Source organism: Periplaneta americana, chromosome 4 (assembly GCF_040183065.1).
Source record: "Periplaneta americana isolate PAMFEO1 chromosome 4, P.americana_PAMFEO1_priV1, whole genome shotgun sequence".
Taxonomy (NCBI): domain Eukaryota; kingdom Metazoa; phylum Arthropoda; class Insecta; order Blattodea; family Blattidae; genus Periplaneta; species Periplaneta americana.
In genome coordinates, this window is record NC_091120.1 from 203,481,133 (window position 1) to 203,508,637 (window position 27,505).

Genomic DNA, 27,505 nt, shown 5'->3' on the forward strand with positions numbered 1-27,505 from the left:
GCGCTTTACAGCGGAAATGAAAGAGACAGACGAAAGGGATGGTATATGCCGCTTGGTCGGGCTATATTCAGGGATGGCCAGCACTGATTCAATAGATAAAGGGAAGAGAAGTTATTAAAACTGTATCCATGTTAATTTTTAGATTTGCCTGAGAAGTATAAGTGCATTATAAGAATGTAAGTTTTAATTTTAATGTTCATTTTCCACAAGTTTGATTTTTTATTCAAAAGGAATATTTTCTCAACTTTTTTTACAGAAAAGTAAAATTTTCAGATATGTTTATTTAGTAGCCTTACAGGTACTGAAACTGTGTTTTCGTAAATCTAATATATCATAAATACGTATTAATGAAGTTAGTATTTTGAAAATATTAGCATGGAGAATAGTTGTAAGGAAATTAATTAACAAAGCAACTATTGTAACATCATAAACAAAGCGTATGGGCCCAACCTCTATACCTGCAGCAGATTTCGAAGAAATAATTTAATATTCTGATGATAGGAAGTTGCGCACCAATATCGTCTTAAAAACATAATGCGATAAGAGTTTTGTTATGTAATATTAGTTACACTTAAAGCAGATACAGTACCTAGGTAACTTTGCTTTGTAATATAATATTGTTTTGATTAGTTTATTGATTTCTTTTATAAGGCTAAAGACATCATCGATATCAGTTCCAACTTATCATGTCATACTCAATCTCTTTTTTTGGGTTATCACTTTCTTTATGAATGATGTGTTTCATCCATTTAATACAGTATAATATTATACTACTATGGAATTTAAGTGAATATTCCTTCTTATTCTTTGTTATGTTATTAACGTTTAAAACACAACTGCAATATTAGGCTTTTATATAGAAAATATCACACAGAAAGAAGCCATATAAAAATAACGACATAAAATTTCACGTTCCGTTTGAAGTTTGTACACCATTGTTTTCGTAATCCATCAGGTTGCTTATTCATATACATAATTCTTCCTCCTTCCATACCTAGAGCTTGATGCCCGCGTACGACGTCAAGGTCAGAAAAATGCGCTTGTTTTGACATCACTGTCATACCGGTCTTCTCTTCCACTCAACATAGCAAATATTTTTTTAAACGAAAAGCAGTATTTCTGACAATCGGCTTTTCAAAGTAATCAATGCCTGATAGTCCTTTACATTATGTAGACAAAAGTACGCTATTTTCATTATTTACACTATCATAAATAATGAAGGCTTTCATTGATGAAACATTATTTACAATATTGTACACAATTTACAAAAAAGAAAGTAGGTCGTGGTATTAATTCTGCAGTGCCTTTGAAAAGTGACATAAGTCAGTTTCCACAAACCTTTTTTGATAATGTATTGACAACTTACACTGGTTTATGTCGATTTGATTTCTTTCTGTATGAATTATTGTAATGGGAGGAATACTTATGTATTTTTTTTCCAAGCGAGCTGATGTTCTGTAAGTTGTCAATAAATTATCAAAAAAGGTTTGTGGAAACTGACTTGTGTCACTTTTCCCAAGCACTGCAGAATTATGAAATAAAATAACACAACGCTGTACATAAGCTTAATAGTGTAAAATATAATGTTTGATCAATGTAGGCCGACATTCTTTATCATAGTGTAAATAGTAAAAATATCGAATTCTAGTGTACATAGTATAAATGATTTAAATTGTAAATATTAGGTAATTGTTACAGCGGTCCACGTTTTGTTTTGCCCCACTTTACGAAACAAGAGTAGCGTGAGCCGTCAGTCAAGTACTTCGTTTGTTAGACACGCACGACGTTCACTTAGAACTAAGTAATAGAGTATGCACCAAAACAAACAGTACTGAAAATGTATATTGAATTGACAATTTATTTTATATACAGAATGTTAAGAGAAAAGTATCCAATATTTTAGAAGGTGATAGTATGCATCAAAACAAGAAAAAAGTCTAATAAATAGACTTCGTGGAATTGCCACGAGAATCGCAAGGTTTACTGCGCACGCGGTATAGACTGTATAAGAAGGGCGCGTGCAACGGATGGAGTATGCCTCTGATGTAAACACTGAGCAGTATACTGCGGTTACAATAAAACCTGTATCCTGCATTCAAGAAATATAATGAATGATCATTGAAATAGGAAATGTCTAAACATGTAAATACACAATTATTTTATAGTGAGATATATTAACTCTTAAAATTTAATGTAGATACTCACATCATCCTTGAATATGTGCATTGCAGTGAAGAGTTACGTACATTTTGAGCGACTGCAAAGTAACCTCCTCCGATGGTCACTTAAACAGTTTTTATTTTGGGAAAATGTACGTTCAACATCACACGACGTAATACGTACGTATTTGAAGAACGGAAAGTCACTACTTTATAGTACACCAACTTCAGACGTTTTGTCGTGACCTGATAGTACATCATTTATAATACGAAGTTGTGAATAGGCAGAATTTTTAGCAATAATGTTTCTCAACTTTCATTTTTTCTGAAATTAGAGTGAATTGTTATTTTGGATAATGGTTTGTGATACTTTATACACTATATTAAGGGCCTCTGAGAGTTGTAGTTTAGACGATTCTAATAGGATGATACTTTGGACACGATTTTAAAATTAGAATCAGTGAACAGAATATCTTCCAATAGCTGTTCAGAAGGCAATGATTTTACAGCTGCAACAGCGGAACTGTCTGTGCTATCCAATGCATCAATTACCTCCATTATTTTGCCGTAATGTTCTGCATAATAATTAACAGCATCCAACCACGTTCCCCAACGGGTCAAGACTGGCTGCGGGGGTAAGGGTATTCCAGGGGCAATTGTTTGGAACAGCAACACTCTCATTGTAGTATGTTTGATTGAATTCTTGTCTGCACTGAACAAATGTTAAGCTTTGACTATTCCAACCACAGTAATGCAAAAACAAGTGCTTACATAGGTATACATTAGCTGTAGCTGCTCTATCTATTTGGACCGTTCACAACTCGTAACATGAACTGCTTATACTACGAGACCGGGCGGTCGCTCACCTCCTCTATACTACCGTACATCGGCAACCTGATTGCATGCAGCGTGTGGCAATTCAACGAAGTCTACTAATAAACATGGGTCCTATAGCACATACTTTCTGAGATCTGAACACTTGTTCTTAGGAGGTGCTCAATGTGACGTCCATTTATGGCAATGCATTTTTCTGCCCTACAATACAGCAGGCTATCAGATAATCATATCGTAGTTGACATCCCTGGCATGGAATACTGATACGTCGCAAAGAGTATTGAAAACAAAAGTTTGGTTGCGGATATTTTTTTATTTTAGTAGGTTATTTTACGATGCTTTATCAACATCTTAGGTTATTTAGCGTCCGAAAGAGATGAGGTGATAATGCCGATAAAATGAGTCCGGGGTCCAACACCGAAAGTTACCCAGCATTTGCTCATATTGGGTTGAGGGAAAACCCCGGAAAAAACCTCAACCAGGTAACTTGCCCCGACCGGGAATGGAAACCGAGCCACCTGGTTTCGCGGCCAGACGTTACTCCACAGGTATGGACGGTTACGGATATGAGCGGGGTTCAGCAGAGATGGTGTTGTGAATTTTCGTAATCAGCATGTGTGGGCTGGTGAAAACCCCCATGCAGTTGAAGAAACAAGGCACCAACACCGATTCTCAATCAACTTATGGGCAGGCGTTCTTGGCGATAGATTAAGGGCCATACGTGCTACCACAGAGATTAACTGGGGCTCGTTATCAGGATACAAGGACTTTCTTATTAACGTATTGGAATCGAACGTTCTACGGAGTGAATAACCATTCGAAACCCTGAATTTCTTACTCGTGCCTGATTTTTCTAACGCTGTAAGCAGGCTAATCACGGCACTTAGACCTTAATTCGTTATGAGCGGTTAATATCCGTGCAGTAAATCTTAGATGCCTCAGCTGGGGTGCGATCCAGGGTCCGCTGTTTACAAAGAAAGTGGGTCACGGGAATTGATTATCCAGCAGCACCCACCAGTGAATATTTCAGCCGCACGTCTGTCCTACGCATGCGCACGATTTACCGCTTCTTTCCCGTCGCCTAGCAACTACGCGAAGTTACAACAAAGTTTTCGCTTGCTTGTCTTTATTGCGGTGGTGTACGTGACCTTTCGAATTTGAGTTTTCATGCCCGTTTGGCGTTAAACAGCTATTATGCAGTATCTTTCGTTAGCGTGACGTTTCATGCGACCCTTTGACAAGGCTGAAGTTTATCGGTACTTAATGTGGCTTCCGGAATTTCAGTTGCAATCTGTCACTCTCCTGCTTTGTAAACCTCAGTCAGAGAGTTAGGAAATGCCATATTCCTGCAATGTTAAATGTGCCTCAATTCATTAACCACTTTCTCAGCATCTACGAGTGTTACGTGAAGTAACATGCAATTTTCAATCAGGTTTCCAAACAGTAATTCTAGCCGTTCTGGTTGACTTCGGCTTGCCTTTGCGAGAACTGAATCAAGGACGAGTCCGTACACTTAGGTACGATTTGGCCCTTTGTGCGCCCTCATAAGCAATGTTTGTCAAAATCTCACAGATGATCTGGGCAGCATTCGTGAAGCCGACACTGACAGGTGGGCCATCCTGCCTCAGCCTCTGACAAGATTTCACCGCGCCATTTATTTATTTATTTATTTATTTACTTAGTTACTTATTTATTTACTTATTTATTTATTTATTTATTTATTTATTTATTTACTTAGTTATTTATTTATTTATTTACTTATTTACATTTTATTTATTTATGTATTTATTTACTTATTTATGTATTTATTTATTTACTTACTGAGTTACTTATTTACTTTTTTATTTATTTACTTATTTATGTACTTATTTATTTATTTATTTATTTACTTACTTACTTATTTACTTATTTATGTATTTAATTACCTACTTATTTATTTATTTATTTATTTATTTAGTTATTTACTTACTTACTTATTTATTTATTTAGTTACTTGTTTATTCATTTATTTATTTATTTAACTAGCTAACTAGCGAGTACAAATTAAATTTATAAAACAAAAATGTTTCCAGCCACTACCGTAAGAGCAAAGGCTCGTGTACGGTGTGGTCTTAGCCAATAATATAACATAAAATTCAAACCAATAAATAACACACATGAGCAAAAAAAAAGAGAGAAAAAATACACAATTTAATATAAATTGACAATCAGACAGAAGCCAGTGATATTCAATAAAAACATGGATAAAGTCGACAGAAATAAAGGGTAAAAAAATACATTTGTTAATATTATATATCATAAATAATTTTATAAATTTCTTTTTAAAAACCTTCAATTTTAAAATATTTCAAATTTGGAAAACGGTTTGTAATTTTATTATAAAGTCTTGGGCCGAAACTAGCACCATGTTTAAGAGCTGCACTTGTATGACATTTAGGCTCAATTAACGGGAAAGTAGACTTTTGTCTTCGAGTACGATATTCATGTCGATTAGATTTATGTTTTATTTGATTTCTGTGGTAGTATAATTTTCTTCAATAATTAAAACATTAAAATCTGTTTACATTAAATTTGTTGGGTAATCCATATTTTTGGTCAGCGTGGAGAGGGGTGTTGTCACGTGGAACTTATGTCAGAGTTCAGGCGCTGTTTCACGAAACAAATTTTGCGATGTCTGATCTAGGGGATCCTTTGACTTAACCTCCCCCTATTTACACCAGCATCATTATGTTGTTCGAGGAGACGGCCTCCAGATATGGAGGGTAGCTGTGAATATATTGAATAAGCAGTCGCGGACAGCCGATGAGGGGTGGAGATGTGGTGCAAGGAGATGCACTATCACCTTTACTTTTTAACTTCGCTCTAGAATATGCCATTAGGAAAGTCCAGGATAACAGACAGGGTTTGGAATTAAACGGGTTACATCAGCTTCTTGTCTATGCGGGTGACGTGAATATGTTAGGAGAAAATCCACAAACGAATAGGGAAAACAAGGGAATTTTACTGGAAGCAAGTAAAGCGATAGGGTTGGAAGTAAATCCCGAAAAGACTAAGTATATGATTATGTCTCGTGACCAGAATATTGTACGAAATGGAAATATAAAAATTGGATATTTATCCTTCGAAGAGGTGGAAAAATTCAAATATCTTGGAGCAACAGTAACAAATATAAATGACACTCAGGAGGAAATTAAACACAGAATAAATATGGGAAATGCCTGTTATTATTCGGTTGAGAAACTTTTGTCATCTAGTCTCTTGTCAAAAAATCTGAAAGAATTTATAAAACAGTTATATTACCGGTTGTTCTTTATGGTTGTGAAACTTGGACTCTTACTTTGAGAAAGGAACATAGGTTAAGGGTGTTTGAGAACAAGGTGCTTAGGAAAATATTTGCTGCTAAGAGGGATGAAGTTACAGGAGAATGGAGAAAGTTACACAACGCAGAACTGCACGCATTGTATTCTTTACCTGACATAATTAGGAACATTAAATCCAAACGTTTGAGATGGGCAGGGCATGTAGCACGTATGGGCGAATCCAGAAATGCATATAGAGTGTTAGTTGGGAGGCCGGAGGGAAAAAGACCTTTAGGGAGGCCGAGACGTAGATGGGAAGATAATGTTAAAATGGATTTGAGGGAGGTGGGATATGATGACAGAGACTGGATTAATCTTGCTCAGGATAGGGACCAATGGCGGGCTTATGTGAGGGCAGCAATGAACCTCCGGGTTCCTTAAAAGCCAGTAAGTAAGTATTACTATGTTGTACTGCCAAGTCCTATAAAAGCCCTGGGGTCTACTCCAGAATTATTTCGTGGGCCCACCCACAGTTACCACACCTCCTCGTCAAACACAGGTGAGGAGAACCGAACCACGACCCTCCGTGTCAGGCTGGCACTCCGCGGTCCACGAGCGTTGGCTGGCCCTTATGGTCGATACGCGTGCTACGCCCACGCGGTCGCTATGGCAACGTTTTGTGTACGAGGCAGTTTCCGGGGAAACCCCGAGTACTGGGATGTCGATCGACACAAAGTGGACGCAGTAGATGGTGAAGCATTGTCGAATAACGAAAAAAGAGAACAATAACATATAGTGTACAACAACGGTAGTATTTGTGGTTACACCCAGCGAACGCAGGTTCGATTCCCGGCAAGGAGAGTGGTGGGTAACCCTTCCATTAAGAGCAGCATGTGCTTGTAAATTTATATCGGTAGCCTACGTGACATAGAGGGATTTCAAACGACGCACATTAGGGTCAACTGCATGAAAACATGGTATAAATTAATTTTATATACCGGTATTTACTCATTTGTTAGATTGCTCAAACTAATTTCAATTAGCCATCAGTTAATACAAATCCATGGTTAAACAAATCAACCCATTTGAAAAGAATTATTTACGTAAATAAATGCTTTTTATAAACAGCGTTTCTTTTATCAATTTAGTAACATAACAAGATTTACCTTTGAGTAGGTTCTGGCTGATAAGTACATCTATTATCGGGCAATACAGTAGTGGCAAAAAAAAAAAAAACCGGACCGACCCTTGTAGCTGATTTCAGAGCCACAGTCTAATACTTACAGTCGCGCAACTTCAACACTTTTTTGCCAACATTCGCGACACTAGCGCCCAAGCGGCAGGCAAGGCACTGGTCATAGGGTTGATACAGCCAGCACGTGCTTTAAAGGGATGCGAGATGTTATAAACGTTTTAATCATGCGTCGGAACAAAGGCAATGTGTGCAATGACGAAAATTGCAGTAACAACAAGTTTAAATCTCCGAATTTGTCGTTCTTCAGATTCCCTAAAGACCAAGAGAAAATCATAAATCAGTCATAACTAATAATCCACGTTGTAGGTAGCCTACGTATTGTGTTCTATAAAATATTTATTAATTATCAGTTACCTATTTGTATGTCAAAGTAGATACCTGTTCACGTATTATTTTTTTGCAGAGATCATATGTGTAAATGTGTAACCATTCCGATTTTGGATAATGTATCTAGAGTTTTTAATGCAAGTAATTCCATAATTTTTTTGTATTCGTGTTTATTTCTTTATATTTTTCAGAAGTTGAATGTTATTTTGCATTCAAGTAGGGATCATGGTGTTAATTTTTTTCAAGAATTCATGGAGTATTGTTATCCTTTTGCGAAATATTCACTTCTTGAATAAATCCGGACTGTGTCGATAAAATTTCTGATGTGTTGGTGTAGATTAATGTGGCAGACGTATTAAGTTCTCAAGCAATGAAAGAGCCTTTTTTAATTTAATATAAAAATCAATCTTTTCTGTAATAATTTGCATGACTGTTAACTGTTATTGGTGTTGATTTTACATTCCCAGTGATTATTTGAGCCGTTCAGAGCAGAAGTGGTGTAAGTCAAAATTAGGTAATGAGGGTTAAAGTAAAAATTCTGTAAAATACAGCACAAAGTAGCAATTAATATATCCTTCGTGCTATTCACTGACTACTAATAGTTTAAATAAATTCAATATTCTGCTACTTTGTGCTGTATTTTACAGAATGTTTACTTTAACCCTCATTACCCATTTTTGACTTACAATTTTTTCCAACAAAATTGTGTGTTCATTTATTTGTTCTCACCTACGTCATATTAACACTAAGTGCATGTAAATTACGTATTATATAGGTAGGATAAGTTAAAATTAAGTTTATGTGTGAAAACTGGAAATGTAATGTAAAATGCGGTAAACTTGCCGTAAAAATTTACACCATAATATCAGCACTATTTGTGACTCAAAATAATAAAGGAAATACCGGTTCTTAAGAAATGGAAAAGTAATGAACTTCATAAATCAATGTCATATTAAGGTTTAAATCCTCCCCTTTTTTATTTTCAAGTTTACCTCAGCGGCCGAGTTTACCCCAATTTGTGGTATGGAAAATAGTTAATTTCTCAGGAAATAGGGAGAGGAGTTCACCACGCGATGTACCCTACGAGATATGGCCTACAATTTTGAAGCTACTAATTTTGACTCTTCTCACAGTAAATATAGAGTTCCAATGATTCATAAATATATTTAGGAATGAATTGAATTAACCGTCCACGTACGAACAATTATATTATTTCAAACCATGATACGTTATCAGGGCCAAGATTCAGTTGTAAGGAGCAGAAAGAATTACGTTTATTCCCAGCTTCTGAAACTTGTAGATTAACTGCGTGTGAAATTCTTCTAGGATTCTAAAGTAAAATTAATAAGAGCATATACACTTACTGTATAGCATAAAAACATAAAATAAATTACGCAAAACCCGTTTTCTGATATGTTATCATACGTCGTGTGCACACTGTTAACTTGCCTGCCGCTAGAGGGCTACTGTCGCGCCACCTGTCAAATGTTGGCATATTTTATACGTATGAGTTGCGTGACTGTAAGTATTGGACTGTGTTCAGAGCCTTGTTTACTCCAGAGCACGATAGACTGGTAACTAAGACTTTCGTGGTTTGAATCCTGCCTGGGAAGAAAACTTTTTTTTTGCTCCTTATTCAAATTTATTCCCAATACTTTTCGATTGCAGCGATATTTTACTACTTAACCCTTTCCAGCCCAAATTAAATTGAAAATTAAAAAAAAATATATTTTGACATGAAGGAGAAACGCTGCCCGATAGTGTTTTGTTTCGGGATTTCAGGGGTGCCAGCTATCTTAAAAATAACTAAGAATATGGCTATGATAACATATGGAGTCATTTGGCATTTTACATGCATTCTCAGAGCAGGTAAAGTGTATGATGCCATATGGAATCATTGGGCTGGAAAGGGTTAATTAACTTATTATTCTCAGAACATGAATTTTACCAGCAATCGAAAAGTATTGGGAATAAATTTGAATAAGGAACAAAAAAAGTTTCCTTCCCAGGCAGGATTCGAACCACGAAAGTCTTAGTTACCAGTCTATCGTGCTCTGGAGTGAACAAGGCTCTGAAATCAGCTATAAGGGTGGGTCCGGTTTTTTTTTTTTTTTGCCACTACTATACATTTCACTTGACGATATGTGTCAGAGGAAGAACAATTGTTTGTATGCATCTGAAGTCTGACTAGTGTAATATGTATGTATGCAATAGGGAGGGGGGAAGGAACTGGCCACCCTACCCCATTATCTCCTGGCCTAGTTGCTTCATAAGTGGTGCCTTGTTGGTATCACTTGTGAGGTTCAGACCTGTCTTCGAATAGTTGACCAAACTAAAATACGATTATTAAATTAATTCTTTATCCATTTTATTTAACCCTAATCTACCTCAGGTGTATTCTGTAGTTGTAATTAAAAAAAATTCAGAATAAATTTTCCAAAGTATTAAATTGTTGGATCCACGTACGTAACATTTTTTAGTAGATTTTGCTGTTCCTGTTGCAGAATTACAAACCCTTCCTGTCTACCACGGTAAAGTATCTTGTGATTAACTTGAATTTTGACATTATTCAAACTAAATGTTGAGGATCTTAACTCTTTTCTTTATTTGGTTTGGAGTTTCAATATACAAATTTAAGTTTAATCGATCTGCAGATTTTTGGTGAAGTGGGTGGGTTCCGCAAACAACTATTTTTTTTTTCTTTAGCTTCTGATTCACCCATCAATTGTAATTTCAATGGCTATTAGTGAAATTATAAAAATATTTTCGTCACCTTGTCCATCTCCATCAAATATTTCCCTTCCCCTCATGTCTTTTCTCCCTCTCGTTTCTTCCCGCCCTCTAGTTTCTTTCCTTCCTCTCATTTCTTTCCTTCCTCGCGTTTCTTCCCTTCCTCTCGTGGCTTCCTCGCGTTTCTTTCCTTCCTCTCGTTTCTTTCCTTCCTCTCGTTTCTTCCCTTCCTCTCGTGGCTTCCTCGCGTTTCTTTCCTTCCTCTCATTTCTTTCCTTCCTCGCGTTTCTTTCCTTCCTCTCGTTTCTTTCCTTCCTCTCGTTTCTTCCCGCCCTCTCGTGGCTTCCTCGCGTTTCTTTCCTTCCTCTCGTTTCTTCCCTTCCTCTCGTGTCTTCCTCGCTTTTCTTTCCTTCCTCGCGTTTCTTTCCTTCCTCTCATTTCTTTCCTTCCTCGCGTTTCTTTCCTTCCTCTCGTTTCTTTCCTTCCTCGCGTTTCTTCCCGCCCTCTCGTGGCTTCCTCGCGTTTCTTTCCTTCCTCTCGTTTCTTCCCTTCCTCTCGTGGCTTCCTCGCGTTTCTTTCCTTCCTCTCATTTCTTTCCTTCCTCGCGTTTCTTTCCTTCCTCTCGTTTCTTTCCTTCCTCTCGTTTCTTCCCGCCCTCTCGTGGCTTCCTCGCGTTTCTTTCCTTCCTCTCGTTTCTTCCCTTCCTCTCGTGTCTTCCTCTCGTTTCTTTCCTTCCTCGCGTTTCTTTCCTTCCTCTCGTTTCTTTCCTTCCTCTCGTTTCTTCCCGCCCTCTCGTGGCTTCCTCGCGTTTCTTTCTTTCCTCTCGTTTCTTTCCTTCCTCTCGTTTCTTTCCTTCCTCTCGTTTCTTTCCTTCCTCTCGTTTCTTTCCTTCCTCTCGTTTCTTCCCTTCCTCTCGTGTCTTCCTCGCGTTTCTTTCCTTCCTCTCATTTCTTTCCTTCCTCGCGTTTCTTTCCTTCCTCTCGTTTCTTTCCTTCCTCTCGTTTCTTTCCTTCCTCTCGTTTCTTCCCGCCCTCTCGTGGCTTCCTCGCGTTTCTTTCCTTCCTCTCGTTTCTTTCCTTCCTCTCGTTTCTTCCCTTCCTCTCGTGGCTTCCTCGCGTTTCTTTCCTTCCTCTCGTTTCTTCCCTTCCTCTCGTGTCTTCCTCGCGTTTCTTTCCTTCCTCTCATTTCTTTCCTTCCTCGCGTTTCTTTCCTTCCTCTCGTTTCTTTCCTTCCTCTCGTTTCTTCCCGCCCTCTCGTGGCTTCCTCGCGTTTCTTTCCTTCCTCTCGTTTCTTTCCTTCCTCGCGTTTCTTCCCTTCCTCTCGTTTATCTTTTTCTTCTTCCCTCTTCTTCCTCTGCAGACCGTTCATCATTTATTCTGCTCACATATCTTTTTGTCTTCGCTCTGTACCTCTTTCATCTAACTTCTATTTTTATCTTTCCACTCGTTCTCTTCATCCTTGTCCGTCATTCTCATACACGTTCCCGTCGCAGTATCGTGACTATTGTATCATCATCATCATTATTGTTATTATCATCCGTGTTATTTGTTGCAGGCGGGCCCCAGAGCCTGACATGGACAGCGGCTGCAGAAGCCCCCTGGGGGCGTGGCCCCACAACCTAAGCTCCATGCTGGCCAGTCTGGGCTGCACCCTCGGACTCTTCAACATCAGCCGCTTCGCCATCCTCAGCATCCATTTCGGAGGTAAGCCCCGTCCCTGTGCCACTCACTCAGTCTGCAGATGCTCTCTCGGGTTCTGTCAGTAAGGTTGGTACCTACGCTGTGTTGCAGCCAACTTCATCGTGCAGTTCCTGTTCCTCTCGCTGGTGCTGGGGATCCCCCTGTACACGCTGCACGCCTGTCTGGGCCAGTGCCTGGGCGCCGGCGTCATGGACATGTGGCACATCTCGCCCATATTCCAGGTCAGTCCTGCGTGTTTACAAACGTGCTGATAATTGTTTCGTCGATACATCAATAACTGTGACGTATCTATTGTTTTCCACGAAATGGATGCCCACGGATAACAATACTATCACAGTCTAGTATATACAGTCACGAAGCTCAATACTTACTAAATATGCAAACATAGATAGTTGCTCACCACCAGGATCGCTGCTATCGCCTCATCACAGACTCTTTCCCTAGCAGACGATAAAATGTATTGTACTTTCGATATCGTGTTCTTTTGAAAAAAAATAACACCTTCCACTATTGAAATATGAAATACATAAGGTTTATATATTATTTTCATAAAGTATATATTATATTCTATAAATTCACCTTCCCGGATCTTTCGGAAGATGGATAACTCTAACCTATTTTTCTTACAATTTATAGTACTACAAACGTCTCCTTGTCACATATCATTATTCAAATTATTGTATTTTAGCCATTTACAGTTATTACAACCGATAACGAACATTTCACAGTTTACATAGCTTTTCCAAAAATGCAAAATACGGCACAGTAATGCCTTTTCGATCTAGACCAGGCCGTAATGTTTGTTCGGGTTTTCTATTTCAGTGTATGGAGGTCAGTGAAATATTATATTATAACTTTATTGCGTATCATAGCTAAGTTTTATTTAGTGTAATGTGTCCATAAGTTCCCTTTACTTCTTGTTGCATAATATGTTGCAGAAATAATTACAAAAAACTGTTATTTTAATGTGAAGAGAATTTTACATGTTAACATAATCTGTTCGCTTCAACATTTTACGTTTAGAATGGAATCTATTTTGAGGTTTAATAAAATATAATTTATATTGTGATTTCAATTTAGCACATCTACCTTCCTTAATTGTAGACAGAAAATTTACCATACCACTCCTATGAAATTAGTGTACGTACGATTGTGTTACTTCGTCTCTTAAGTAGTAGATAAATACAATAATTCAGTACTCAATTGTTATATTAAAATACAGACAAATTGAATGTCCGGGGTATCATACATGACATTATGCTTGATTATAATGTATGACTGCGAATTTAGGAATATAAGTTAAATATAGTAAACATAATCTATAATTTTCATATGAATGGCAAGGCATTGGAGATCACTAAATTTAGACACAAAGGGGTAACTGGTACAGTAAATGTAACCTATAATTTCAACATACCTAAATATCCGTGCGGTGCAATTGAAAATTATTGAATCGTGCATAAATGAATGTACAAGAATTTCACAATATTTAGTCGAAATAAAGGCAGGTATTACACATACAAACAACGTAATTTTCACACCATAAATAATATTACACCTTAACTCGCAAGTGAATTATTATGTCTGAAGTGTTTCATAATCATTGTTTTAAATTTTATTAATGGAATTACACTACATTTTAGAGAAACATACGTTACTGTTTATGCATTCCAACTAATTTATATGGTTGAAACGCCGCCCTTCGTGATCGGGTTAAGCGAGTTACATGATCTGCCTTACGGCCTGTATTAGATCACGATGGCAGTGGCACAGTCTATTGTTCCTAGTACTCACAGCGCTCCAAGCGGCTAGCAACTATCGCGAGAATTGCAAAAAATCATCCCATGCTTCGTGACTGTATATAGTAGACTGTGATACTACAAAGAAATTACAGTAATATAGACATATCACGACTGGGGGGATCATCGTGCTAACCACACGATACTTCCATTTTGGTTGGATGATCGTCCACCTCTGTTCCGATATGGAACGTGAGGCCAACAGCCGGGTGGCCAGTCTGGGCCCTTTAAGGGCTGTAGCGCCACGGATTATTATTATTATTATTATTATTATTATTATTATTATTATTATTATTATTATTATTATTATTACTTTGAAATTATTGAAAATCGTCTTAACCATTAATTTATTACAACTCTTAATCCAGACATTGGAGAGAAGAGAAGGGATCTCACATCCTTATTTCACCAGGGCTTCGCAGAATGTTGTGTGCGTTCGCGCGTGCAACTTCCTTGTCACACTGGGATAAGAGAACGCGTCATAACAACGTCTTCGTAGAATAAAAGTACTCGATTTAAAAAAAGAATAACTGAATCACCTACAGAAGCACAGAATTACAACGGGTAGTATTTACCTAGTTACCCTTCAGAGCAGGGACGTCGCTAGGGTTGCGAAAGGGTGCGCAAGCACCCCATAAAAAATCTGAGCACCCCTTTCCGCACCCCAAAGGGCAATTTATTAAAAAAAATACTAGGCATAAGTTATTTTGAAGAACAAAAACAAACAATTTCTTGGATGTGAAAAAATTACGTCTCTTTATGTATCGTTATGGATATGCTGACCAATAATAATAATAATAATAATAATAATAATAATAATAATAATAATAATAATAATAATAATAATAATAATAATAATAATAATAATAATGGTACATAGTAATATTAATAAACACATGTATAGTATGCGCGCAAGTGCATGAGAGAACATTTTGGATTTTTTATGTACCACATTTTTACAACTCGCACTCCATTTTTAAATCTCGCACCTCATCCTCACCCCACTTGCCCTGATCCTGGCGACGTCACTGCTTCAGAGGCACTGCACCTGAAGCTGTAGCAGCTGTGATCACATTTGGTTCAGTGGCAATGAAGCTCTTGTCCAGAGTGTTCACAGAGTTGTGTCATGTTGCAGGGCATCGGCATCGCCCTGCTGGTATCGCAGGCCCTTATTGGCATCTACAGCATAGTGGGCGTGTCCTGGATGTTCATCTATTTCCGGGACTCCTTCATCACCAAACAGGACCGCTACCGGTGGGCTGAGCCCTACGAACCATATCGGGAAGGTAAGCACATGCCTTATTTTCTTGACTACCCCGCGCTCCCCACTTATGAAAGGGGGAGGGGAAGAAAAAAAGTAGGCCCTACAAAAATAAAACTTTCAACAAATGGGAACAACTGGATAATACGCACGGCAGACCAATATCGATAGTCGACTCTACTCGCTGGCCACTAGTCACCGGGCCGTACCGAGCCGTATCAAACAAAATATAATCGAAATGGTGGTAGTCAAATTCGCGACTATATTCTTAAATAATTCACTCCATTAGTCAAGTTCAAGGTTTTATGTAGTACAACGGCGGTTTTTTGAATGCATTAAATGAAAATGAAGATGTAATAAGATAATAAACTAGGTTATCACAAGGAAATTAACAGGAAAAAAGATGTGTTTCACGGAATACAATTAAAATGACGGAAAGTAAATTTCCGGTTAATGTTCGCCAAAGCGTAAAGTACGTAATTATGACGGCGTTGCTGTTTTATTTCTGGCCTATAGAAAAATACCTAGCCTTTTACGAAAAAAAAAATTTAAGGACCATGAAATTATTCACCGCTTTCATTATAGGCCTATTATTTTTTAACAATATTACGAATCAAAAACTGTCATATTATATAATTTTAACTACTACATGGACGAACCAAATCAAGCTAACCTAACCTAACCTAACCAAAGCTAACCTAACCTAACCAAAGCTAACCTAACCTAACCTAACCAAAGCTAAGCTAACCTAACCAAAACTAATCTAACCTAACCAAAGCTAATTTAACCTAACCTAAGCTAACCTAACCAAAGCTAACCTAACCTAACCTAACCTAACCAAAGCTAAGCTAACCTAACCAAAGCTAAGCTAACCTAACCAAAGCTAAGCTAACCTAACCAAAACTAATGTAACCTAACCAAAGCTAATTTAACCTAACCTAAGCTAACCTAACCTAAGCTAAGCTAATCTAAGCTAAGCTAACCTAACATAACATAACATAACATAACATAACCTTCGTAAATGCAAGGCCTGTAACCGGAGCAAGAAGGGATCTCAATCATTTAATCTGCAAGTACACGCAAAAATAAATTCAAGTAAGGATCACGCTCCCACTGCATGAGAGGTCCGCGCATGCGCTACAGCAAAACTGTTTCTGTCCCGAGCCTCTCATCTAAGGCACTCGTCATAATTTACTCGCAATATTTACGCAAATACACATTGTCGCTAACAGTGGTGCTATCTCTCAATAATGTTCAGAACGAAGGAGGTAGACAGAGAGAGAAAAAATTTCTCCCGCCAACTACGCCACACACCAACGTCACGTTCTTATGTTGGTGACATTGTGTATTTACTTAAATTTGGTGCTAAACGTAACGGCACGGTTCAAAGTGACCGTGCTAATTCTCCAGTATAGCGAACAAATGTATTCACGACAAATTACACGTCAGTTTTATTGCTTAATCGGCCGTTTACACGATATCCTGCAATATTAATAACGCACGTCAGTAAATTAACTACCATTATTTTGTATGATACTACGTGGTTTGTAATAATAAATACCTGCCATCACTATTAACTTCATTTTGCGTTGTTTTCGTCATCACCATCTTCGTCGTCGCCTGGGCCATCGTCTACACTTTCACTTCTCCATGCACAATCTTCCTCTGTTCCGTCCAGTTGATCGCAGATTCTACACTTCTTAAGCTCTTTTCAACAAGAGCGAGCGATATGCGTGTCCATGCATCATGAATCCATTGAAAATATAAGACGCACAAACTATTATACTTATCATATCACATTTGAACTTGATACTGCTAATCCAAACGCCATTTAACCATGTTAACAATTGAAATGCTCGCGCGGGAAGATAATGGCATGCGCTGCCACCTTAGGAATTGCGCGCGAAGAAAATCGGACATTGTTGCCAACTTCATTTCGAATAAACTGCACACCCTTATTTTTTACTTGTATATTTCGGAAAAAAAAAAAGTGCGCGGGGTATTTTACAGCAAACCTAGTTTTGAGGAAAATTGATTTACAACGTATAAATGACGCTTCGTATTTCCTGGGCTTTAAAATACGATTGTATAAGTGTAAAAAATGAATAAATGAATAACGTAGCCTATATTGGAAATAAATTAACATGGAAAGCGTAAGAATTTTGCCAGGATCTGAGGAAAAAAAAAAAAAACGAATAAGTGTGAAAAACGCATAAATGCGAAATGTATAAAAGAAGTTTTAATGTTTCTCTGTTATGCATTATTGTTATAACATGTTAATAAGCGTTTCAATTTATTTCTGTGTTGTTTTAAGGAAAATTCAATGAAAGGTGAAAAAAACAAAAAATCAAGTTTTTGAAAAATTCTAAACAATCATTATGCACTTAAGATACTATATTTATGTGTCCATTGCATAAAACTTCTTTGTTTCATACCAATTTTTTTTTAGATTTACTTAAAAAAATGGTGGTCATCTATCCCTATATCCTATGGCCATCTCACCCACACATGTTGGGAGAGATGCCCAGTGGTTTATTATAGTTCAAACGTGTTTTTTTATTACATCAGTAAATTCTATGCGCCCTAAGGAACGTATTTGATTTGTTTCGTATTTATTTACCAAACTGCTATCCTATTCTATGTGATTTAGAAAACTATGGCCATCTAACCCGGATTTACCCTATGGAAAAAGAGTATTTAATGCAGTTACAAAAATTTAGTAAGAATAGCAAACATGAATATAATTAATGTGTGTGTGTGTATATATATATATATATATATATATATATATATACACAATCCATAATAAATAATGAAAGTAACAATTTTGACAACATAGAAAAAAAAAAGAGTTTCGTCAGGTGTGGATGAATCAGTTTGTTAGGTAACATAATTTTTAATTATAATGTAAGGGATAATGGGAAGAAACTAAAAGGAAGGCATTGCTTAAATACTGAATCATTCCTGTTGGTGAGTCAGAAAATTAGAACTGACAAGTTGCTTTGAAGGACAGACAAGAGACTGAGGGAAGTTGCTTTAGCGAGGACTTAGTAAACTTACTTGTCTTTGCTTGAACGATGAGGAATGATGGGAACAACACGAAGAACACCTGTATGGCTGGAAGGGAAATGGAAACTTAATACAAACGTGACACCAGATTCAAAGAGTGAGGTAAATTCATACCATTGTTTCAGTTTTTAACACCCCATACTAGTATCATAGTTGTTAGCGAGTTTCCGAAATGAACCTCAAGTAATATTAAGGGCTCTTATCAGGTTGCTCTCATCCCAGCTCTCCAATAAGTAGTATTTCTCTTCCCCAGCCACTTGGCGAGTGGCAGCACTGATACAGTAGAACCTCTATTATCCGTGGTAATGAAGGGGATGGACTGAACGGTTAATCGAAAAAATCGGATAATCCGTACCATGAAAGATTTTGTAATTTCCTCCATGGTCTTGTATTTAACTCGCTATGTAGTGGATCAGAAGTTCACTAATTTAAGTCTGGTTATTAACGACGGGCTTTTAAAGGGGCAAGGAAGCCCTTTGTAATGACTGTCTTAGGAAAGACAGGAATAAAGGAGGTCTCATGTTGTAGATTTACATACTTTTTTACTCTTGATTCTTGTTTTTTTTTTATTAAATCGCGCAGTTGTAACTCCAACCTCGTATTCTACTGCGAGATGAGCCACAGTTTCTCTTTCTCAAACCATTCAATTATTTCAATTTTTTTCGATACGTAGCACAACACGTTTTCTGTTAACACCCGTGGAAGACATTTTATATACAAGTTATATTATAGAACGGCAATTCGAACAATAGACAATGTTGTGTAACAATAAGGCTAGTAATAAAACTATAGAAGAAACATATGTGAGGAGCATCGTTTCAAAACGTATTATGTGCAACTTACAATTTTTTTACAATAACGACGAAAAACTGGATTACTCGTAAACCGGAGAAGTTTTCAAAACACTACACAAAACCATTTTTAAGTACTGGTTTCACAGTTTACAAATATGACGACTTGGAACCATCAGACTTCACAGCATGAAAGATAAATAAATAGAAAGTAACAAATTTAATTTCGTGCACTGGGGCACTTAATACGTTTTGAAACGATGCTCCTCATGTAGAACCTACTAACACAGTCTAGTATATACAGTCACGAAGCTTGAGTTGTGAGGGTACTAGGAACAATAGACTGTGTCGGTACTATTTCGTATTGTCTGTAATGAGGCGATATTAGCGATCGTAGTGGTTAGCAACTATGGATGCATATTCCCTACGTATTGAGCTTCGTGACTGTATATACTAGACTGTGCTACTAATATGATATACAAAACAGTACTTTATATAAGTTATTTATTTCTGAAGAAAAAAAAAAAGCGAGAAATAGACAGTCAGATAATCCGCCAATTGGTTAATAGGGTGACGGATAATCGGGGTTCTACTGTACATGGCTGGTTGCAGATGCCCGCTCCATGATGAACACCACCTGGAAGCTGCAGGAGACGGTGCCGGACTACTTCAACGGCATTGTGCTGCAGAGGCACAACCCGGACACCCCCGAGAGCTCTTTCGGGCACCTCAAGTTCCAGGTGGCCTTCAACCTGGCCGTGGTGTGGATGATCGTGTTCGTGTCGCTCAGCAAGGGCCTCAAGTCTTACGGCAAAGTGGTGTACGTGTTCTCGCTGTTCCCCGTGTTCGGCACACTGGTGCTGTGCACCAAGCTGCTGGGCCTCACGCCCACCAACACGGTGCACCAGGTGTTCCCACAGACCGTGTGGAGCGAGTTCTTCCTCAACACCAAGGTGAGAAAGTGGCAAAGAAAGAGGAAGAGAGACAGGAGGAGGGGAGAGAAAAAATAAAGATGGAGAGAGTGTACGTACGTATGAATATCTGTTTCCAGTATCATGACTAGGGCTAGGATTTTGATGACCTATAAATCATGAAAAAATGTCCTAAAAACAATGCATTTATGTCCTAAAAATCTTTCAAAAATGCCCTTAAAATGCCCTAAAAATTGTTCTTACATAATTGGCTTAGTAGGAAAAGAGGTTTTGTACTACTTAATATTTAGACTAGTAATTAAATTAAATTCTACGAGTAGTACCAACATTTAAGTTTATTTAATTTTACATAATTTTTTCTAAGTGGTACACTTTAATTAATTATTTTCCCTGATGTAGTTCCATGTAGTCCACCACAAGGCCACTCTTACCTGGAATTAGCAGGTATAGAGGAGTCTGTATTGAAGGGGTGGTTGGAGTGTACTACGTTAAAATGGCAATATTTGTGTAGAAAAACGATGAAAATATTATACAAAATAATGGGTATTAGCCACCGGCGTAGCTTTGTCGGTTAAGGCGCTTGCCTGCCGATTCGGAGTTTCACTCAGTCGCGGGTTCGACTCCCGCTTGGGCTGATTATTTGGTTGGGTTTTTTCCGAGGTTTTTCCCAACTATAAGACAAATGTCAGGTAATCTATGGCGAATCCTCGGCCTCAGTCTCGCCAAATATCATATCGCAATCACCAATTCCATCGACATTAAATAACCTCGTAGTTGATACAGTGTCATTAAAGAATCAAGTAAAAAAAAAGGGTATTAATGGACAAAATATGTAGACAAATATCAAAGGAAATAAACTTATTTTATATTAATAATAGGGATTTGTGGCCAAAATTAAATGAAAATGCCTCAAAAATGTCCGAATAAAACAAAAGATGCTCTTATGAGTTGAAACAGGCCAAAAATGCAAAAAAAATGCACTAACAAATATGTCTTAAAACACTCAGTTTATCACATAACATATAAATACTAAAGCAGCTATGTTTCTGGCTTACTAAAAAAAAGATGCAATTTCATCAAAATCCTAGCCCTAATCATGACAAAGCCTTTACTATTAAAACTTCACATCCCTGCCCTCTAGAGCACCCTGATTTCCTCATAAATAAGAAACAGTAGGGTGGGATGTGAGTGAAGTGTTTGCTAGTTTAATTTATTATTCATAATTAATACAATTACAGTGTATTATAGGTCACTTAATGGAATATCTGACTGCAAATCACTTTCATTATTTGTGATTACTGCCAACTCAAAACTCAACACTATCATAATACCATCATCAAGACAGAAACACCATTTTGCAACACCACTATTGCAGTCACCACATAACGAAATAATTAACACCAACATCACCACACCACAAAACGATCAACACCAACAGCACTGCTACCACAGCACAAAACCATCAACACCAACAGACCTGATACCACTACTAAACCATCAACACCAACAGACCTGATACCATACTACAAAACCATCAACACCAACAGACCTGATACCACTACTAAACCATCAACACCAACAGACCTGATACCATACTACAAAACCATCAACACCAACAGACCTGATACCACTACTAAACCATCAACACCAACAGACCTGATACCATACTACAAAACCATCAACACCAACAGACCTGATACCACAGCACCAAACCATCAATACTAACAGACCTGATACCACACTACAAAACCATTAACACCAACAGACCTGATACCACAGCACCAAACCATCAATACTAACAGACCTGATACCACACTACAAAACCATCAACACCACCAGACCTGATACCACAGCACCAAACCATCAATACTAACAGACCTGATACCACACTACAAAACCATTAACACCAACAGACCTGATACCATACTACAAAACCATTAACACCAACAGACCTGATACCATACTACAAAACCATCAACACCAACAGCACTGCTACCACAGCACAAAACCATCAATACCAACAGACCTGATACCACACTACAAAACCGTCAACACCAACAGACCTGATACCACAGCACAAAACCATCAATACCAACAGACCTGATACCACACTACAAAACCGTCAACACCAACAGACCTGATACCATACTACAAAACCATCAACACCAACAGCACTGCTACCACAGCACAAAACCATCAATACCAACAGACCTGATACCACACTACAAAACCGTCAACACCAACAGACCTGATACCACAGCACAAAACCATCAATACCAACAGACCTGATACCACACTACAAAACCGTCAACACCAACAGACCTGATACCACAGCACAAAACCATCAATACCAACAGACCTGATACCACAGCACAAAACCATCAATACCAACAGACCTGATACCACACTACAAAACCGTCAACACCAACAGACCTGATACAACACAACCGTCAATGTCAGCAGAACAGTTACCACACGTGAAAATCATCAACATAACAGCAGTTATCATACCACGAAACCATCAACACCACCATTACGACACTACTGACATCACACAAAGACACCACCACTATACCATTAAACCATCAACACCAACATTATGAAACTGTCATAATACAAAGACAGAACCACTACACCACCAAGTCACCAACACTACTGTGTTATCAAATTGCCAAACCCAAATAACCACTAAATCACCAAACCATCATACCACTACCGTAACATCATTACCTTTACCAAGCCACCAATACACCAGAACCAGATAAACATGCCATGAAGTGAGGGATGCGTTGTGTGTGTTGGTAGTGCTGGGTGGCGGCGACCTCGGAGGTGTTCTTCACTTGGGGGCTGCTGGGTGCTGCGGCCATGCAGGTGGTGTCGCACAACCGCCACAAGCACCTGCTGCACCGCGACACCAGCTTGGTGATCGTGCTCACCCTGGCAGTGCTGCTGCTGGCCGCCTTCCTGGCCAACACCTGCGTCACCATCCTGCAGGCACATGGCTTCACGTACCTGCCCAGCTCCTTTGGTACGTCCTGCCATGGTGGAGAAGACAGTGCGGAATTCTAGATGTCGGTGGTGGGGGATTGAGCTGTGAATTATAATGAATCTATAGGGAAATAAAGTAAAAAATAACACTTTACCATCTTTTCACTAAGTATGCCTGAAGCATATTGTCTCAGAACCAGAGATTGCTCTATAAGCTAAGTTACAATTATAATTACTTAGTCTTGTTTGCATTTAATTAATATAATTCTTTATCATTTAATTAATATATTTCTTTATCATTTAATTAATATATTTCTTTATAATTGCAACTACATTGCTCCGTCAATATAGAATAAAGTCAATGTTTACCTACTTAGATATAACATGCAGAGCAAGTCCCCTGCAATCGGCAAGCATAATGTTTAGGTAGAGCATGAAAGTCAAGGAATATTATGGACAGTAAAAAATCGATCATATGTGAATGGGTATTTAAGAGTTGTTAATTCATTATAAAAAGTGAATCTGATAGAACGTTAATATAAATTAATTTTATTTCCTAGAATATATCTTACCTATAAAATGAATAAATGGATGAATAGATAAATATATAAATAAATACATAAATGAATAAATAAATAGATAAATAAATACATAAATAAATAAATACATAATAACATAAATGAATAAGTATATATTACCTTAAACTGTCCAACAATATCTTTAATATTTGCGCCATTTTCAAGGCGTTGAATAATATTTACTATTGGTTTCATTGCGATACTAATGTTTTTGCAATAGCTAGTATACTACGCACTTGCACAAAGGGAAAAAAGTGAACTACACAGAAGCTCCACAGCAACTTACCCATACACCCCTTTTTCCTTATTAGTATAAAGTGGACTTGTCTGGTTTACAGCGCATAATGTTTTGACCAGCTAAGCTATCTAAACGTAACAGTATTGAAATGTAAACTAAATGAAATAAACTATTTGGGATGGCTGATAACCTTACATATAAAGGTACATTAAATTCGCATTTTATCAGTCTTACTGACGGTAGTCATACCGGCTCATTTCCCGTACCTGACTCATTCATTGCACTCTCACTAGTCAAAATAAGTGGTGACATTCAAGAGCAGTTGAGCCCCGGTCGCTGTGACGAGCTGTGTTGTTGTTTCAGAACTCAAGTCGACGTACGCGTTCCTGCAGTGGAACTCGGAGCCTCTGCCCCCGTCGCTTGCCAGCACCCCTGTCCGTTACATGGCACACACGACCCTCATCGCTGGCACTCGGGTGGTGGTGCCAGGCGTGGACTCCCGGCACCAGAGTGGGTACCAGGTGCTGCGCCTCGCCACCGAACTGGTGCCCTCCACTCTGGCGCAGCTGGGTGCGGATGCAGTGTCGCCCTTCTGGGCCGTCCTCTTTTACTTCGTCCTCATCCTGTTTGGCATTGCCCAGCAGGTGAGACACGAATAGACTGCCCTCTGGAGACGAACCAGGGAATTACAGACACACTTCTTTCCATTCCTCTCCCCTTTTCCTTGATTTCTTCATCTTTTTCTTCCTCTTTCTTCTTGTCTCTTCTTTGCCTCCTGCTCTTCACTTCCTCCTCTTCTTTCTTCTAATACTCATCTTCAATCTTCTGCTCTTTTCATATTTTTACTTTCTCAGTGTACGAAATACTGTCATGCTGCAAAAAATTAATGTAGAAATTTTTACGAAAATACACTTTTTTAACATCCTTGAAATCGAAAAAATTATCACGAATACACCGGCATATAGAATACGTCACCCAGTTTCCGGAATGATTCTACAGTTGTGTTGGTTTGACTATTTTATTTTTGCTTCTGTTTACAAATGGAGAATATGAGTCTATGCAATCATTCACTATGCGGGCAGTGTGGATAGGGCAGCGAGCTATCAGTAGGTACTGTAGTCGTGGGGATGCAATTGCAGTTATGAAAATAAGTAAATTTCGTCACAGACATAATAATCTGGCTACAATCTACACAGTTTCCCCAGTTCATAGCATGACATCTTTGCACTTGTCATATAGAAGGGAGCATGTCACATTATAGCTCGTCATAAAAATGTCAGTTAAGAATTTCAATGCGCGGAAATTTTCATACTGCAGACTAAAATGGCTTTTACTCTTCCCTGGTCGAATTATCCGTATTAAATATGTTGTGAATAGATGTATTAAAACACAAAATCAGTTGTGTTGAATAAACTTCATCATTATGAATTTTGTCACATTAAATTACTTCCCTTGCTTGAGCGTAAAGATTCTTCTTCTTCTTCTTCTTCTTCTTCTTCTTCTTCTTCTTCTTCTTTTTCAGTTTCGAACATATAGCAGACATCTCCACTTGAGTTGAAATTTAATTATTAAAACAAACATTGCCTCTTCCATTATTAATCTGGACATAATGTTGAGTCTTTCCTCGCTATTTGTACAAGTGAGATTAATTAATTTGTATCGTTACTATGACAACTTGTTGCAGCTATGCATCTGGCACTGCGTCATCACAGGCATCATGGCCATAAATGCCGTGACTCTCAAGTCCTGGGAGACCACCATCACCTTCTTCAGCTGTGCCTGCGGCTTCATCCTGGGCCTGCCCATGACCACGGAGGTAAGGGAACTTTGCTCTGAAACAGGGTGGCCAAATGTCCCATTTTCTTTTGAGATAGTGTCCGTTTTCCTATTTGTCTTAAAAAAAATGTTGTGTCCGAAATTTCATTATCCTGAAACTTCTTAAAAAACATTCGAAGATATTTGAAAAATAATATCACGAGTGAGGTTTTCCGTGCTTCGGGCAGATAGATAAGCAGTTTTTATATTTTCCACCAGGTTTCAATGTACGAGTACTTCAAACTTCCTTTCCCAAGATGAAAGTCCCAAAATCTTGAAAAAATATGTAAACAATCCAATTTACTTAAAGTTCATTCATAGCCAACATAAACTGTACACTAATCCCATTGAAAAGATGGAAAAAGAATATATTTATGGCAGGGAAGTAGCAAAATAACTCAAAGAAACTGATTTTTCCAATGTCGTGAACAATAATATTTTAATGATATTGTCTTCCTGGAATACCTGGAAATCTAGACTAAACCTTTTGAAGAACCACATAATTTTAAGTGGGCACTGTTAAATTATACCTCAGCATCTTTATATGATGTTCAAAAGTGTGGAATATTGTGAACATTGACATAAATATATTTGAAGTGACAGATGAAGAGCTTCTGTTCAATGAAGTAAATCATGTAAGGAATATATATTATTATGTACCGGTACAGCGAAATTAGAATGCTGGAACAAATACGGTATGAAAACTAGTGGGAGGTGAACTGAAGCATTTCAAGTACGGTAATGAAAAATGAAGACATTAGTTTTAAGAACTTCATCCAAATTGTTTTGTTTTTTTGGATAACGGGAACCAGTGCATCATCAGAAATGAGGAAATTCTATCCTCAAAAAAATATGACATTCACGATTGTGGTAGTTATTCTGATGCCGCTGAGAATGTTAAAAGGCATTGTAAACTATCTAGATTAATATATCGCAAAGTACTAGACGTGCTGATATCATCATAATTGATCAGCAGAAGGATAAGGGTGTCATTCTTGATCCCACAGTCCGTTTCGAGATGCATGAACAACAGCCACAAGAGGTGTGTCGTGAAAAAAAAGTCATCTAGAGCCTTGTTGTCAGCATCTTGGAGCACAATACCACATCACACATTGGACAGTTTTTGGGCTCATGTTCGGTGCCCGTGGCACGATCCCACGAGAAACTTTAAATCAACTTAATTTAAAATTTCTGATGCAACAATTGATGCCATAGGATCTCATGTGTTAAAATCATCCTTAGCTATAATTAGTAATCATTTGTACCCAACAAACTTTTATTGTAAATGATTTCCTATGTTTTCATATCATTTATCTTAATGTTTTCTTTTTCCTTTCAAATTGTCACACAATTGGTTTTCATGATTATTCTTTATGAATTGATTAGTAGGCCAATCTATTCGAACCCTTATTTAGGGCGGCTTTTTTATTAAAAATATATTATTATGATAATAAGTCAATAAACGTCTCTCTTATTATTATTTATTGACTGATTATTAATTATTTTATGATATATAAATCTAACTTATCAGAAAACGTGTCTTTAAAACTATCTAGGTTAAATTTAATAAAAGTAAATACGTTAATTCCCGATTTACCACGAAAATCGTCTGTAGCTGCATTTAGATTGGCAACAGGCCATGACTGTTTGGCCAAACACCTGCATAGAATTGGAATATATCAGTCCCCTAACTGCCCATTGTGCAACTCAAACCAAGAAATGGATTCGGA

The 27,505-nt window shown here is 37.7% G+C and overlaps 1 protein-coding gene across 1 annotated transcript in view; it reads left to right on the top strand.

Moving 5' to 3' along the window:
* Positions 1-27,505, top strand: part of bdg (sodium-dependent transporter bedraggled) — a 182,446-nt gene that overhangs the window by 143,530 nt on the left and 11,411 nt on the right. The window contains exons 4-10 of the mRNA XM_069824801.1: positions 12,159-12,307; positions 12,395-12,525; positions 15,239-15,389; positions 19,837-20,177; positions 22,962-23,184; positions 24,324-24,604; positions 25,645-25,776. Of these exons, the coding sequence (XP_069680902.1) occupies positions 12,159-12,307; positions 12,395-12,525; positions 15,239-15,389; positions 19,837-20,177; positions 22,962-23,184; positions 24,324-24,604; positions 25,645-25,776 (1,408 nt within the window). The remainder of the gene's footprint in view (positions 1-12,158; positions 12,308-12,394; positions 12,526-15,238; positions 15,390-19,836; positions 20,178-22,961; positions 23,185-24,323; positions 24,605-25,644; positions 25,777-27,505) is intronic.